This window comes from Siphateles boraxobius, unplaced genomic scaffold (genome assembly GCF_051911475.1).
Source record: "Siphateles boraxobius isolate OS27281-9 unplaced genomic scaffold, OSU_SipBor_1 85, whole genome shotgun sequence".
NCBI lineage: Eukaryota > Metazoa > Chordata > Actinopteri > Cypriniformes > Leuciscidae > Siphateles > Siphateles boraxobius.
Window position 1 is genome coordinate 1275001 of NW_027509214.1, and position 16832 is coordinate 1291832.

Sequence of the window (16832 nt, forward strand, 5' to 3'; positions counted from 1 at the left end):
GTTCTACGTCAGAGAGTGTTCTACGTCAGAGAGTGTTCTACGTCAGAGAGTGTTCTACGTCAGAGAGTGTTCTACGTCAGAGAGTGTTCTACGTCAGAGAGTATTCTACGTCAGAGAGTGTTCTACGTCAGAGAGTCTTCTACGTCAGAGAGTATTCTACGTCAGAGAGTGTTTACGTCAGAGAGTGTTCTACGTCAGAGAGTATTCTACGTCAGAGAGTATTCTACGTCAGAGAGTGTTCTACGTCAGAGAGTGTTCTACGTCAGAGAGTGTTCTACGTCAGAGAGTGTTCTACGTCAGAGAGTGTTCTACGTCAGAGAGTGTTCTACGTCAGAGAGTGTTCTACGTCAGAGAGTGTTCTACGTCAGAGAGTATTCTACGTCAGAGAGTATTCTACGTCAGAGAGTGTTCTACGTCAGAGAGTGTTCTACGTCAGAGAGTGTTCTACGTCAGAGAGTGTTCTACGTCAGAGAGTATTCTACGTCAGAGAGTGTTCTACGTCAGAGAGTGTTCTACGTCAGAGAGTGTTCTACGTCAGAGAGTGTTCTACGTCAGAGAGTATTCTACGTCAGAGAGTGTTCTACGTCAGAGAGTGTTCTACGTCAGAGAGTGTTCTACGTCAGAGAGTGTTCTACGTCAGAGAGTGTTCTACGTCAGAGAGTATTCTACGTCAGAGAGTGTTCTACGTCAGAGAGTGTTCTACGTCAGAGAGTATTCTACGTCAGAGAGTATTCTACGTCAGAGAGTGTTCTACGTCAGAGAGTGTTCTACGTCAGAGAGTGTTCTACGTCAGAGAGTGTTCTACGTCAGAGAGTGTTCTACGTCAGAGAGTATTCTACGTCAGAGAGTGTTCTACGTCAGAGAGTGTTCTACGTCAGAGAGTATTCTACGTCAGAGAGTATTCTACGTCAGAGAGTATTCTACGTCAGAGAGTGTTCTACGTCAGAGAGTGTTCTACGTCAGAGAGTATTCTACGTCAGAGAGTGTTCTACGTCAGAGAGTGTTCTACGTCAGAGAGTGTTCTACGTCAGAGAGTATTCTACGTCAGAGAGTGTTCTACGTCAGAGAGTGTTCTACGTCAGAGAGTATTCTACGTCAGAGAGTGTTCTACGTCAGAGAGTATTCTACGTCAGAGAGTATTCTACGTCAGAGAGTATTCTACGTCAGAGTTCCCCTACTGCAGGAGCTTTCCGTTTAACCTGAAGAGGGCAGCACTCAGACGTTTTTACACCATATATTTGAAAATTAAAACACTTTATACCCAAATGTAAAAAAATTTACTCTAATCAATGAACAGCATTTATGAAGCTCTATTCTTACAGATAATTAACTTAAAAAAAGTTGTTTTAGTGTTTAGTTACCCTTTTAAAAGAGACTGAAAATCGACAGCAATAAAGAATCGCGCTCTATCCCGCTTCCGCGTCTGACTGAGTTCGTAAGCGAGGACAGGACAGTACTCACACTTCTGATTCCTGAAGGGGAACGGGCTGGGGTGGATGTGGAAAGTTGAAATATTGTTTTTACCGGTAGTTAACTTAATCTGGATTTCTGGATTCGATTATCACACGGGAATGATCCATGGATTATTTTAAAATACTCCGTCATTCATGGTCACTCAGATAAAAGGAAAACATCATTCAGCCATGTAAATTATAAAATGCTTAAGTATTGATGAACATTAAATCTAAATAAAATTTAAATTGCTATGGCTTAGTGATTATGAATGTTCTGTGATTTGTGGATTACTGATAAACCCTAGTCTGGAGAAACAGGCGTTTATTTATTCAGTGTTGAGAAACATAGTCTGCATGTGTTATGTTATTGTGTTAATAATAACTAAAGTACCTAATTATGTTACATAATTATTTTTTATGAATACTAGCGCATTAGTTACTTATGGATTAAAAAGTACCGTTGTATCAGTGCTGCGCGAGCTCTCTCACACAAACACAGACCGCGCGCAGAGAGAGAAGATAATTATAAATACATTTTGTTCTTGGTTGTTTTTTTCTGTCAAAATGTCAGAAAGCATTTTGTATTAGCCTATCCATCCGTGTTTTTAAAATTCGTTAAATGACGGACGTTTTACTTTTAACATAGCCCCATATTTCGGATTCATCTAAATTTATACTTGATATTCTTTTTAGAATAAGTGATTCGTTTTACTATTATTGGTCATGTGACAGCACTCCTGTCTATTCATTGTCAACTATTTTCTATAAATATGAAATATGCACACATTAAATGCAATGCAATATTAATAATGAATAAAAAATTGTTTTGAGCAGAAATTTTGGACTTTCACTGCAATAGCTAAATTGCTATCAAAATCAGTGCTAGCTAAATTTTAAAACTTTAGAAGTCAAAACTATAATTATGAAGATAGGCATGTGATTTTGTATGTCTTTCATTGTCTCAAAAAAATGACAATCCCCACCCCCCGCGGATGATACTCAAAAAATACTTTCAAGTTTGACAGGTCTGCAGATGGACACAGGTTTCACAGAGTTATTTAGGAAGACATGTGACCGTTGTGATTGTTATGCATTGTGAATGACTGAACACTCACCTGTAAATCAAATGCTGCACTGAAACAAGTCGGTTATGTATATAGCGCTTTCACAATAGACATAATTTCAAAGCAGCTTCACAGAAACTCCTAAAGTTTATAATATCTTCGTGCCTAACAGCCACACTGAGCAGTTTAAATAACGAGTGTTTATCTTCATGCAGTGAGACAGATCATTTGCAGTGAATAAAATGAACTAGTCGATCATGAAGTACAACTGGAGCTGTTAATAAAGCCGCTTGATTATCAGGATGAGTGTCAGTGATGGGCGTAGTGGTGAAATTACAGGACACACGTTAATCGCAGTAGTAAACAGTTTCTTTATCATGATCTGTGACAGCGAACACACAGACACGAGCTCTTCACTCCTCCGGTTATTGGGTCAACTACAGATGAAGGGAGAAACAAGTTCCAGGTAAACATGAGCAACCCTCACTGACGAGACTGTGTTCGGTCGCTGCGTCATGATCTGTGACTGAATCAACTCTTCATATTGCAGCTGAAGACAGTGGAAGCTCTTCTGGGCAGCACTGCTAAAGTTGGGGAAGTGATCGTCCTCGGCATGATCACACAGCTGAAAGAGGTATTCCTGCACACACACACACACACTCATGCTGATGTTCTCTTCAGCCATCAGGACTGAACGTTTATGGGTGTGGGTTAGTGAAGTCAAGTGTAGCCAAGTATGGTGTTCCACACACACACACATACACACACCCACAAACACACACAGCAGTGAGTATTGAACTCACACACACACACACTCACACAGCAGTGAGTATTGAACACACACACACACACACACACACAGCAGTGAGTATTGAACACACACACACACACAGCGGTTTAGAAAACGCAATAAGCAATCCAGGGCGTGACAGTAGTGGTGTTGTAATAACATGTACAGTAGTGGTGTTGTAATAACATGTACAGTAGTGGTGTTGTAATAACATGTACAGTAGTGGTGTTGTAATAACATGTACAGTAGTGGTGTTGTAATAACATGTACAGTAGTGGTGTTGTAATAACATGTACAGTAGTGGTGTTGTAATAACATGTACAGTAGTGGTGTTGTAATAACATGTACAGTAGTGGTGTTGTAATAACATGTACAGTAGTGGTGTTGTAATAACATGTACAGTAGTGGTGTTGTAAGTATTGTTTGATTAGTGTTAATAGAGACACATCAATATAAATTCTAGGCCCTTCATTGGAACATTGGTGTGTTGATGAGTAGAGAGTGCGAATCGGATTGATGTTTGAGCAAGACAAAACACAGATGCTTAAACTTTTCAGAACACTTGCTTCCTGACTCCAGGACTTCATGTTGATATATTCTCTTCATCCTCTGTTCTTTCAGGGCAAGTTCTACCTGGAGGACCTCAGTGGCACAGTGCAGCTAAATATATCAAAGGCAATATCCTTCCTGTGTTTATCATGAAGCTCATGTGCTGCTGTCTTAGAGGATGTTTTCAGTTTGTTCCCTAACGCTCATCATACCAGTTTCACAGCGGCCTTTACACAGAGTCCTGCTTCGTTCTGGCTGAGGGTGAGTCTCTGTCCCGCTGCCGTGTGAAACTCCTGACTCTGATCTGATCTCTGTATCACATGATCTGATCTCTATAATCACATGATCTGATCTCTATAATCACATGATCTGATCTCTGTATCACATGATCTGATCTCTATAATCACATGATCTGATCTCTGTAATCATATGATCTGATCTCTGTAATCACATGATCTGATCTCTATAATCACATGATCTGATCTCTGTAATCACATGATCTGATCTCTATAATCACATGATCTGATCTCTGTATCACATGATCTGATCTCTATAATCACATGATCTGATCTCTGTAATCACATGATCTGATCTCTGTAATCACATGATCTGATCTCTATAATCACATGATCTGATCTCTGTAATCACATGATCTGATCTCTATAATCACATGATCTGATCTCTGTATCACATGATCTGATCTCTGTAATCATATGATCTGATCTCTGTAATCACATGATCTGATCTCTGTAATCACATGATCTGATCTCTAATCACATGATCTGATCTATGTAATCACATGATCTGATCTCTGTAATCACATGATCTGATCTCTATAATCACATGATCTGATCTCTATAATCACATGATCTGATCTATGTAATCACATGATCTGATCTCTGTAATCACATGATCTGATCTCTATAATCATAAGGCTTGTTCGACTTGAACCGGCGCTGCACAGACCGATCGGTTGATGACATCAAAGTACCGCGAGAGCGATTAGAGAGCAGACGGCTCCTTATGCTTTTGAATCGCTCTCGCGGTACTTTGATGTCATCAACCGATCGGTCTGCGCAGCGCCGGTTCAAGTCGAACAAGCCTATATGCTCTGATCTCTGTATCACATGATCTGATCTCTGTAATCACATTATCTGATCTATGTAATCACATGATCTGATCTCTGTAATCACATGATCTGATCTCTATAATCATATGCTCTGATCTCTGTATCACATGATCTGATCTCTATAATCATATGATCTGATCTGATCTCTATAATCACATGATCCGATCTCTGTAATCACATGATCTGATCTCTGTAATCACATGATCTGATCTCTGTAATCACATGCTTTGTCTGCATTCCCAGGATGGTACGAGGATTCTGTGTTCCATGTCAACGCGTTTGGGTTCCCGCCCACAGAACCCTCTTCTTTCACCAGGTGTGTATCAGTTATTCAGTCCTTCCAGAAAAATGCGGAGTTTTTTTTTAATTGTTGCGGGCAAAAATCCTTCGCTATGCAGCACGTTTTCTTTAAAAATGTGATGGAATATGCGGGATATTTAATCATATTTTATGTGATGAAATTGCGGGAACTTGCAAAAGAAAAAAAGTGAGAACACCCTGTTCTCACTAGGCAACTGCCTTAATGCAAAGAGTCATTTCTTATTCCTTCCTATGATAAGCAAGCATAACACATCATAGAAAGTGCTGGAATATTTAAGTTCATCTTGTTTTATTTCAGACCTTATTAAACACACGACTCAAACTTACAGAACAATGATGAGTCAAACAAGTTCTGTAGCTTTACAAAAGGAATATGATAGAACTTCTGTAAAAATTAATAAATAAAAAAATAAAGTGTGCTTCCTGTTTTACAGCTTTTCAATAATGTTCACGTCGCGTAATTACGTCACTTCATAACGTTCCCATGGCAACGGGGAAATGGCTGCTCGTGTGTTGAGTAAACACAACATTTTTAAACTTTCCGCTAAGATATATATGACTTTTTTGCAACGAAAATGCGTGGATTATGAAATCATGCAAGCCCCGCATATTCTGCATGGAAATCGTCAATTTATGCGGCGAAAGTGCAGCGTATTTGAAAAAATGCGGCCGTGCATAAAGATGTGGACTTTGGCTGATTATGCATTGAATTATGCAATCGCTTAATCATGTTTTTCTGGAGGGACTGGTTATTCACTGTAACTGTGCAGCTCACATGCTTCTACATCCACATGGTGTTTTCTTGGCTGTGTACAGGGCATATTATGGCAATATAAACTTCTTTGGTGGGCCGTCCACCACTGCGGTCAAAGCGTCAGCCAAACTCAAGCAGCTGGAGGAGGAGAATGAGGACGCCATGTTTGTGATGGTGTCGGATGCGTGGCTGGACAGTGTGGAGGTCCTGGAGAAGATACACACCATGTTCTCAGGTTTGGATTTTCCCGGATCTCTAAGAATTTGCTGAAAACCTCCAAACTTACAAACACAAGTAATATTGTGAAATGTTTTATGACAACATCATTTTTAAATTTGTTACAGTCTAAACGCAGTTCTGCAAAACTATTCTGGTGCTGTTAAACAAAAGATGTAGTTTATGTGATTTGTTCAGATACAGTATCTGCTCATCATATCTGCACAATGTAAGTTTATTTAAAAATGTTAGTGTAATGTTAGACAAACTACAGAGAACAAGCTCTAAACACACTTCCAGATGAAGAACGATTAGCCTCGTTGTGTACGGACTTGATGGTTGAAATGGATTTGTCTCTGTATTTAAGACCGAACCGAACGTGTAACAGGACTTTCAAAGTGGAAACGCAGCAGTTAATAACCCGATCTGCCGTCAGTTACTCATCCAGAATGATGTACAATGGGATGTGCACTACAGTGCTTATGTTTCTCATTTGAATAATTATTCTGTTGTCTTTTCTGTCCAACAAAGTCTTTGAATTTTACTAGCCTATATAAATATGAGCATTATATCATCCTGCTTTCTAGATATTGATATCAGCATTGGCTGTTTTGTTTGGCCACTGCTATAAATATTAAAACCACTGGTCAGCATCACTAATTGACTAGTTGAGCTTCCTGACCATAAATAGTAATCCCATGACTCATGTACACGGGATATGAATATTAATAATAATGTGAACTGCGATTGCACTCTGCTAAAGCAAATGTAAACTGGCATATTGCTGTCGAAAATTCAGTCACAATCGCAAAGTCTCTTCAAACTGATCCTTGCTCTCATTGGCTGTCTGTGTTTCTCTGCATGTCTTCTCAGCTATTATTGCTCTTTCCTGCTAAATTTCCCCATTAGTCTGTATTTACATTGATGTTAACATGGATAGTAATTACATTTAAAGATTCTGTTATCAGATGGAGGCGGTGTCTCTCATTAATTTCAGAGATTTCTGACCTGTATCTACACTGTATCAGTATTTTGCTGCAAAATAAAAATGCTGCTTCAGTTTCAGTGTATCCCTCGTTATGATAATTATAAAAGGTGACGAGCAGTGAAGGGCTTTTCTTTGAATAAGCGGATCCATCATCTCTTGGTGTGATTGTTGCAGGATACTCCGCCATGCCGCCCACTTGCTTCATATTTTGTGGGAATTTCTCTTCCGCTCCTTACGGCAGGAACCAGCTCCAAACACTCAAAGGTTCGACATCTCTGAAGAGCTTTTGCTGTTGCATAATCATGTTTTAAAGGAACATAAATTGTTCACAGTTTAACAATGTTTCTTTTCTCAGATTCTTTTAAAGCACTTGCTGATCTGATTTGTGAATTTCCCAGCATTCACAACAGGTAAGATATTTGATTAAACCTGAAAGCTTTTGTTTTTCTGATGACACAGTGGAGTGTGAAGCATGAGTCCAGTTATGGGTGAGACTTCACTGACTCCCTTTCAATGTGTTTTTGCAGCAGTCGTTTTGTGTTTGTTCCCGGACCAGAAGACCCGGGGCCCGGCACGGTCTTGCCCAGGTATAATATCAGGACCAGTGTTTCGATCATCATCACATGCTGACCCTTCTTCATTTGTGTTTGAGTCAGTGACCGTCTGTGAATGTAAAAGTGTAAGATGTGTTTGTGCCGACAGACCTCCGTTGGCGGAGCATCTCACAGAAGAGTTCAGAGAGCGCGTGCCGTTCTCCGTCTTCACCACCAACCCCTGCAGGTGAACAGCGAACGTGTGCTGCGCTAACCACTGGTGCTCTTCATCGTTACCATTCAGTGATCATACTTCTCTTCCTGTTTCAGGATACAGTACTGCAGTCAGGAGATAGTGGTGATTCGAGAAGACCTCGTCAACAAGATGTGCCGAAACTGTGTTCGACTCCCAAGCAGCAACCTGGATATCCCTTCCCATGTGAGCCTGAGCTTTATATGCGTATCCGTGTGACGCCCAGATTCAATCGGTTCATCATATAAAGTCATCGTTTCTCTTCAGAAAATTTGGACTAAACCACTCGATTCATATGGATTACTTTTACAATATTTTTATGAACTTTTTGAAGCGACATAGTGGTAGTTGTGTAGCTGTCAATGGAGGGACAGAAATCTCTCAGATTTCATCAAAAATATCTTCATTATATTTGTTCCGAAGAGGAACAAAAGGGTTACGGGTTTAGAACAACATGAGGGAGAGTAAATGATCACAGCATTTTTTCATTCATTTCATTTCAAGTTATTAACCCTTTTTAAAGAATGCTGTACTCTGAAGTGCTCGACCACATGCAGTAAGTTTCACCTGTTTGGGGGATTTTGCATTTGTTCAACAGTTTGTGAAAACCATCCTGTCACAAGGTCATCTGACGCCGCTTCCACTCTACGTGTGTCCGGTGTACTGGGCGTATGATTACGCCTTACACGTTTATCCCGTGCCTGATGTCATTGTCTTTGCTGATAAATACGACCCTTTCAACGTCTCCAACACAGACTGTCTGTGCATCAACCCGGTACTCAAACCTACGCTGACACAGAGAGTGCGTGTGTGTGAGTCTGAGTGTGTGTGTGTGTGTGTGTGTGTGTTTGTTTTTGTGATTTGTGAGGACACAAATGTGTATAATGACATGGGTATTACACCGGTATTACAACTTGAACGTGATTTATGGGGACATTTCATGAGTCCTCATATTTCAAATGGCTTTAAAAACATACTAAGCAGTGTTTTATTAAAAATGTAGAAATGCAGAATGTCTCCTGTGATGGGTAGGTTTAGGGATAGGGGCAGTGTGTGTGTGTGTGTGTGTGTGTGTGATGGGTAGGTTTAGGGATAGGGGCTGTGTGTGTGTGTGTGTGTGTGTGTGTGTGTGTGTGTGTGTGTGTGTGTGTGTGTGTGTGTGTGTGTGTGTGTGTGTGTGTGTGTGTGTGTGTGTGTGTGTGTGTGTGTGTGTGTGTGTGTGTGTGTGTGTGTGTGTGTGTGTGTGTGTGTGTGTGTGTGATGGGTAGGTTTAGGGATAGGGGCAGTGTGTGTGTGTGTGTGTGATTTTTAGTATGGCTGGACTGATGGTGACTGATCAGTGATTCAGTGTGTTCGATGTAAAATCTGTTGATGTCTTACTCTTTCAGGGTTCTTTTCCGAAAAGTGGATTCTCCTTTAAAGTTTATTATCCGTCCAATAGAACAGTGGAGGACAGGTATGATTATTGATAAAGCCATCAACACCCTCTCCATTAACATTTACTCTTTTAAAAAGACTGTGCTTTGAAAATAAACCCTCGTATTTCTCATTGTTCCCTTTACAGCAAATTGCAAGGGCTTTAAACCAGAAGTAACCATGGAATATCACACAGATGTGCTTCCTGTTTTTAAATTTGTTATTTCCATTGTGGTCTTTAAAATGTACATTTCTTTTTAGACTCTGTTTCAGCAATTTCATATGGTTATTGTTTGATTTGATTGTGTTGATGCACTTTTAAAGTAAAATAAATATAGACAAAATGTGGTTATGGGATTTATTACAGACTTGTTTCTTCAACATGGATAAAGATTATCTACGCAGATGTGGATCATGTCTTAGTTTATTCATAATCACATATACAGTATCTAGAATACAAGTCTTGGAAGCATTTAAACATGAATCATATTGTATACAGTAAACCAATTTTGCTATTGCGTAAACAAAAAAAAGTAGACATCACAACTCAGTATGGTGAATATATTTTATACCGTGTACCGCAAGTAAAGAGCTCAAACATGAACTGGGGCTCGGGTCAGGAAGCAGACCGACTGGCTAACCGACCGTCTGCTAGCTGTCTCACGTCACTGAGGTCATATAAATCCCATCATATAGAGACTCTTTCACCTAGATATCATCATATAGAGACTCTTTCACCTAGATATCATCATATAGAGACTCTTTCACCTAGATATCATCATATAGAGACTCTTTCACCTAGATATCATCATATAGAGACTCTTTCACCTAGATATCATCATATAGAGACTGTGTCTGTTCCCCGAATTAGGAAATAAAAAAACTTCCAAACCCATCTAAGGGTAAACATTTTATTGATGTTCAACAAATAAAAAATAGATATAATACAAATGATAAATCTCAGGTTGCTGAATTTTCGATCTCTTACTCCAAAAGCACTTATTGTTAATGATATGATTACAGACTATAACCTAGATGTGCTGTGTATGACAGAAACCTAGGCCCGGTTCCCCGATAACGCTCACTCTTTGTGCGCTAAGAAGACTTGAAAGATATATCTTACCAAAGTTTTTTAGGTTCCTAAGTGTGTTCCCCGAAGTGTCCCTTAGGAAGCTTCTTACGTTCGACGTTACAAAGGCGCTATCCCAAGTGAAGGTGCTGAATTAGTTGGCATCGATTGCTCAGGAATCGATTTTACACTTCATGCGAAGGTGCATTACGGCGTTAAGAAAGACAACACTTTCTATGCAAATGAAGCATTCCTCAAATTATTCCAGTAACATTTATTTTAACATAGTTTGTTATCAGTAAAATATTGAGCTTCTCGTCAGAGGAACTTGAAGTTTTGCTGGACGTGGTGAGCTTGCACAAGGTGATACTGTTTTCCAGCTTTCGGAATATCTTGTGCTACAGCAACAAAAAAGAGCTATGGAGCGACATAGCAAGGAAGATGGCTGCGTCCGGATCACACCAAGGCCCTGGCAGGACGTCAGGCAAAATGTCAAAAGGGCTTAAGTTTTGCCGAATAAAAAAATTGACATGGACTAAACTGCTTCGCGGCCGGCGCCATCTTTGATTCAATACAAGGACACGTTGGATTGCTGCCATATTTGGTCGCTTACTGGACACCACCATGCTTACCCATTTATAGATCTTAGCTATTTAGAGCCAAATTGTTTGCCAGATTTTAATTATAAAAAGTGATTGCCAATTTAAATGCTTTAATGACATTACGAAATAGCCTAGGCTAATTACCACCATATTGGTTCTGATACCAAATAAAGTCAACTTCATAAATAGGCCTGTATCCATTGCGAACATATTTTATTCTTAGTCTTAAAATGTCCATAACGTAAAATCATTGTTGAGCCACAACATTGTCAACATACCATAGTTTGACTTGTGCTGCGCTGCGCTGATTTCTAAAGACTGCTGCACAGTGGCGGCGACTAGCGTCTTGAGCTCAAACAACGCTAAGAGAGAGCTTACGAATGGTCCAGACCAACCTTACGAATGTGTGACTTACAGAAGATATAGTTAGCGTACAGCGTGTCGGGAATCGTGAAACTAGCCATCACGTTAAGAGAGAGGTTAAGGAATAGGTTAAGAACTACTTAGCGATAAGAACGTTTTGGGAACCGGGCCCTGGCTAAAACCAAACAATTACTTTGTCTAAATCCTGGTAATCATGAAGACAAGAAAGTTTCTTACTTCTTCAAGGTTTATTCAAACCCACAAGCAATACAACAGTGCCAGGTGGTTACATAATTAGGCAGCAGGTGCAGCAACTTCTATTCTTACTGTACACCTTTTATAGGTAACCACATGTGGACTACAGCGCTATCTCCTGACAAGTACATAAACAAACACATTCCCCCTTTACTCAAAACTGTAAATTCCACCCAAAATACATAGTGCAATAGGCAAAACCTATACAATATTTACATCCAATCCAATTTGTTCAACAATATATTCTACATTCTGTAACCAGACATATTAGAACTAGAGTTAATTTCTCATTTAGCACAAGGTAATCAAAGTCTTTTGTACTAAGTGACATAATCATGCAACCAACGTGGAGGGCGTTTCACTCGTGACGAAGACCAGATGGAGAAGCAATTTGATTAGGCAAGTTCACAAGTTAATTTTTAGGCAACACAGTAGAGGAAGGAACAGACTGGAGGGGCAAGGACACCAGTTCACTCTCACTGACATTTTCCATAGGTGCACAAGCTGGAGAAAGATGAGATGCATGCAAATTTTTCCCATCTGATAACTGCTAAGTGCATGGACCAAGTTGATATACAATTTTCAAAGGCTTTGAGAATCTAGGATGTCCTTTTGGAACATCAACTGGAATTTTTATACGCACCCAGTCTCCAGGTTTGAACTCAGGAATACAGGCTCTTTGTTCGAGGTCGGTGTATGTTTTCATCTTCTCTTGAGACAATAACACTTTCTGACTCACAGCAGGATCTTTACAAGTAATAGGAAGAGGGAGAACATTAAGAAGAGTGCGGATTTTTCTGCCACAGAGTAACTCAGAAGGAGCCCGTCCAGTAACAGAATGGGGAGTAGCACGGTAGGTTTGAAGAAACTCTGTTACTATTGATCTCCATGACTTTCCAGACAGAATAGGAGATTGCATATAACTCTTCAGTACTTGATGGAATCGCTCAATAGCTCCATTTGCAGCTGGATGATACACTGACGTATTTTTATGTTGAATGTCTCGATCTTACAGAAATGCTGCAAACTCCACTGACTTGAACTGACATCCATTGTCAGATACAATGTAATGAGGATGTCCAAATCTGCTGAAAACTGATGTCAAGAAGTTGATCACATTTTTACTTGTGATGGAATAATGAATGCTACTTCTGGCCACTTACTATGATAGTCAATCAATGTCATAATGTACCGACAATCCCAGGTAGTGGTTTCAAATGGGCCAACAATGTCAACAGCCAATTTTTCCCATGGCAGAGATGGAAAAGGTAAAGGTTGTAAAGGTGCAGCACGGACAGTTGTAGTCTTATCAGAAGACAAGCAAACTTCACAATTCTTGATCTGTTCCTTAACCAAGCAGTCAATACCAGGCCACCAGTAAAGTTCACAAATGCGCTGTTTCGTATGCACTATTCCTTGATGACCTTCATGGGCCAGATTCACCAAGACATGTTGCAATGCAACAGGAACAACAAGACGTGACCCTCTAAACACTTAGTCCTTTTGCACAGCCAGTTCATTACGTACTTGAAAATATGGACGTAGAGCAACATCCACAGCAGCTGATGAAGAAGGCCACCCACGAACAATCTGAGCACTTAATGCAGTCATTTCTGAGCATGATGCAAAAGTAAATTCATTTGGAGACACAGTCGACATTTCAGAAGATAACAATGCAACAAATTCCGGTTCAGTATTGGAAAGATCCTGATCAGAAGCAGGCAAAGGTATGCGTGAAAGATAATCACCAACCTGTTTTTTAGAGCCAGGATAATAATTCACCTCATAGTTAAAACACAAGAGTCGCTCTGCCCAACGCACAATCCTCAGTCCAGCGCGATCTGTGCCTTTAGAGGAGAGGAGCACTGTCAAGGCCTGATGGTCCGTACGTAGAAGACATTTTCAACCCAAGAGGTAAGTTCTCCATTTTCAACAGCCCAGACACATGCTAAAGCTTCCTTTTCAATCGTTGAATATTTGCGTTCTGCAGTGGACTATGTCCTTGAAGCAAATGCAACAATGTGCTCTGTGTTGTTTTCATGAATTTGAGAGAATACAGCACCTAGTCCATAATCTGATGCATCCGTTGAAATGACAGTGGCCAAGTTAGGGTCAAACAATGCTAAAGCAGTGCTTTGGAGTAACAACTCCTTTACAGTACCGAAACTCTTCTGAGCCTCATCTGACCAGCTGAACTCAGAACCTTGTCTGATGCAAGCACGCAATGGTTCTACTCCTGTAGCAAAATTTGGAATTAATTTATTGTAACATGACAACAATCCAAGAAGAGAACGGAGTTGATGTGCATCTTTAGGAACAGGAGCATGGAGCATGGCACTGAGATGATCCTCATTTGGGTGAATACCCTGTGCAGATACAGTATGACCAAGGAAGCGCAAAGTGCTTTTATTAAAGTGGAATTTTGAATCATTCAGCTGTAAACCTGCATTGTGTATGTGCTGAATAACCACTTTGAGCATGTGGTCATGGTCACCTTTTGTGTGTCCCCAGACAACGACATCATCGTGATAATTAGCTACGTTTGGCAATCCTTGTAGTACAGTTGCTAGCATTTTCTGAAACGCAGATGGAACTGAAGCAAGGCCATAAGGTACTCGACAGAATCTGTATAGTCCTTCATGGGTGATGAATGCAGTCAGATTACGACTTTCTTCATATAACAAAAGCTGGAAATAAGCATTCTCTAAATCAATTGTAGAAAAGACAATTGCTCCACGCAGCATAGACATCACATCAATATGGGGCAAAGGATAACTGTCTGCAACAACAGCTTTATTTGCTTCTCGCAGGTCTACACACATGCGAATACCACCGGTCTTCTTTTGAACAACTAAGAAATCCACGGTGATGCATCCACTCGTTCAATAACACCCAAGTCAAGAAGGCGCTGAAGTTCATCACTGACAGCATTTCGAACAGATAATGGCAACAGTCTAAGTTTCTGATGTACAGGTTTCACCACTGAAGAAGTCTTTACCTTATGCACAAATCCTTTTGCACATCCTAGCTTAGCAACAGGCACAGAAGCAGAAAGTCGCATTATAGGGGCTGAAGACTGAGCCGGTCCTGGAAGCATGGAAGAACCTTCAAACTTGAGATGCAATCCATTAATTAAATCCATTCCAAGAAGAGCAGTGCCATATCAACTATAAAGATTGACGTATTACGGTTCATATTATCTCTGGTAACAGTAACAGGTAGACAACCAAGCACTGGTATTGGATCTCTTGAATATGTCACCAATTTAACAGAAGGAGGCACCAAAGAGTCTTGTTTAAAGTGTTTTTCATACACAGATTTTGGTAGAATGGAAACGGATGATCCCGAATCCACAATCAACTCCACAGGTACAGAGGCTGATGCAGTCATGATAATAGTAGTACATTTTATCTCATTAGATACTGAATCATGCATGTAAAGAATCTGAAGCTCAGGCAGTTTAATCTCATGTACAGAACGTCCTTGCTGTGAACGACACACTTTTTACAATTATTGCACTTTACAGAAACTGCAGGACATCTGCAATCATTTGCAAGATGTTTTGTAGATCCACATCGATAACATGCACGAGCCAAGGAAGAAGCAAAAGACTTTGAAGGCACAGACAGAGGTTTCAAAGGATATTGTCTTTTGTAATGATCAACAGCAGGCACACTTGTTGCTTGTATTGCTTGCACAGGTACTGACGTCTGATTTGAAAAAAGTTTAGCTTGTTCACCAGCAACCTCCATTTGTGTAGCAATAGTAATTGCCTTGTTAAGAGTCAAATCAGTCTCTAATAGCAGATGTTCTCTAATACGATGACTGTTTACATTGTCCACTAATTGATTTCGCAACATTTCATCACTATTACATGCAAACTCATGTGGTGGCTAAGTCCCGAAGAGAAGCAACATACTGCAGAATTGTTTCCCCTGGTGCTTGAATTCACTTTCTGAATGCATGACGCTCAGCCACAACATTACGTCGAGGAATAAAGTGTAGTTTCAAAGTCTCAATAGCATCCTCCATTGTTTCTCCTTGGTTTGGTAAAGTATAGAATAGTCTCTGACCTTCTGTTCCCAGGCAATGAAGAAACAAAGCTCGCTTTCTTGCAACTGGCCAGTCATCTCCTGATGCATTTACAAGCAAGTAATTCTCAAACATCTTAAACCAAACACCAAGAGGAATAGACGGCTCACCCGGACATGGTAAGAATGGCGTAGGAAAAGAAGCAATAGCAGACATCTTTCATGTAGAACAGCAAAAATCCTTGTTGCCAATTTGTTATGTCTAAATCCTGGTAATCATGAAGACAAGAAAGTTTCTTACTTCTTCAAGGTTTATTCAAACCCACAAGCAATGCAACAGTGCCAGGCGGTTACATGATTAGGCAGCAGGTGCAACAACTTTCATTCTTACTCTACACCTTTTATAGGTGACCACATGTGGACTACAGCGCTATCTCCTGACAAGTACATAAACACAACATACTTTAAATGAGTAGATTCCCCAAGATTATGGTTATAAACATGAACCTCGTCTGATAGGCAAAGGGGAGGTGTTGCTGTAATTTATAGTAATATCTTCAGAATTATTAAGTCTAGTTTCAAATATAATTATTTTGAAGTGTTGGTGCTTAATGTAACAATATCTAGTTTAAATGATAAATCTAATTTGAGATTTGTGCTGGCTACTGTATACAGGCCACCGGGGCACCATACAGACTTTATCAAAGAATTTGCTGATTTTTTATCAGAGTTAGTACTGGCTGCAGATAATGCCCTAATTGTTGGTGATTTTAATATACATGTAAGTAAGTAAATAAGTAAGTAAGTAAGGTTTATTTCTATAGCACATTTAAAACAGCTCGCACTGACCAAAGTGCTGTACATAGTGAATTAGCAACAGGATAATAAAATAAAGTAAAATACAATTACAAATCAGTGATTTAGGCTAAATCCACATTACGAGACAAACACTTAATTATAAACCTAGCAGAATAAGACAATTAAGATGCCGGGAAGGCCATAAGAAAATTAAGATGCCGGGAAGGCCAATGTAAAAAGGTGAGTT

The 16832-nt window shown here is 39.9% G+C and overlaps 1 protein-coding gene across 2 annotated transcripts in view; it reads left to right on the top strand.

Moving 5' to 3' along the window:
- pole2 (polymerase (DNA directed), epsilon 2) overlaps positions 1 to 9815 on the top strand; it is a 14488-nt gene extending 4673 nt beyond the window's left edge. Inside the window, exons 6-19 of one of the 2 annotated variants that reach the window (XM_077221707.1) lie at positions 2910 to 2984; positions 3069 to 3152; positions 3930 to 3986; positions 4070 to 4118; positions 5230 to 5302; positions 6124 to 6296; positions 7440 to 7529; positions 7621 to 7675; positions 7793 to 7852; positions 7968 to 8045; positions 8129 to 8237; positions 8650 to 8826; positions 9440 to 9507; positions 9616 to 9815. In XM_077221707.1, coding sequence (XP_077077822.1) covers positions 2910 to 2984; positions 3069 to 3152; positions 3930 to 3986; positions 4070 to 4118; positions 5230 to 5302; positions 6124 to 6296; positions 7440 to 7529; positions 7621 to 7675; positions 7793 to 7852; positions 7968 to 8045; positions 8129 to 8237; positions 8650 to 8826; positions 9440 to 9507; positions 9616 to 9634 — 1167 coding nt within the window. In that variant the 3' untranslated portion in view covers positions 9635 to 9815. Of the gene's footprint in view, positions 1 to 2909; positions 2985 to 3068; positions 3153 to 3929; positions 3996 to 4069; positions 4119 to 5229; positions 5303 to 6123; positions 6297 to 7439; positions 7530 to 7620; positions 7676 to 7792; positions 7853 to 7967; positions 8046 to 8128; positions 8238 to 8649; positions 8827 to 9439; positions 9508 to 9615 lie in introns of both variants that reach the window. The other variant, XM_077221706.1, reaches the window with a different exon arrangement.
- Positions 9816 to 16832: the final 7017 nt, after the last annotated feature.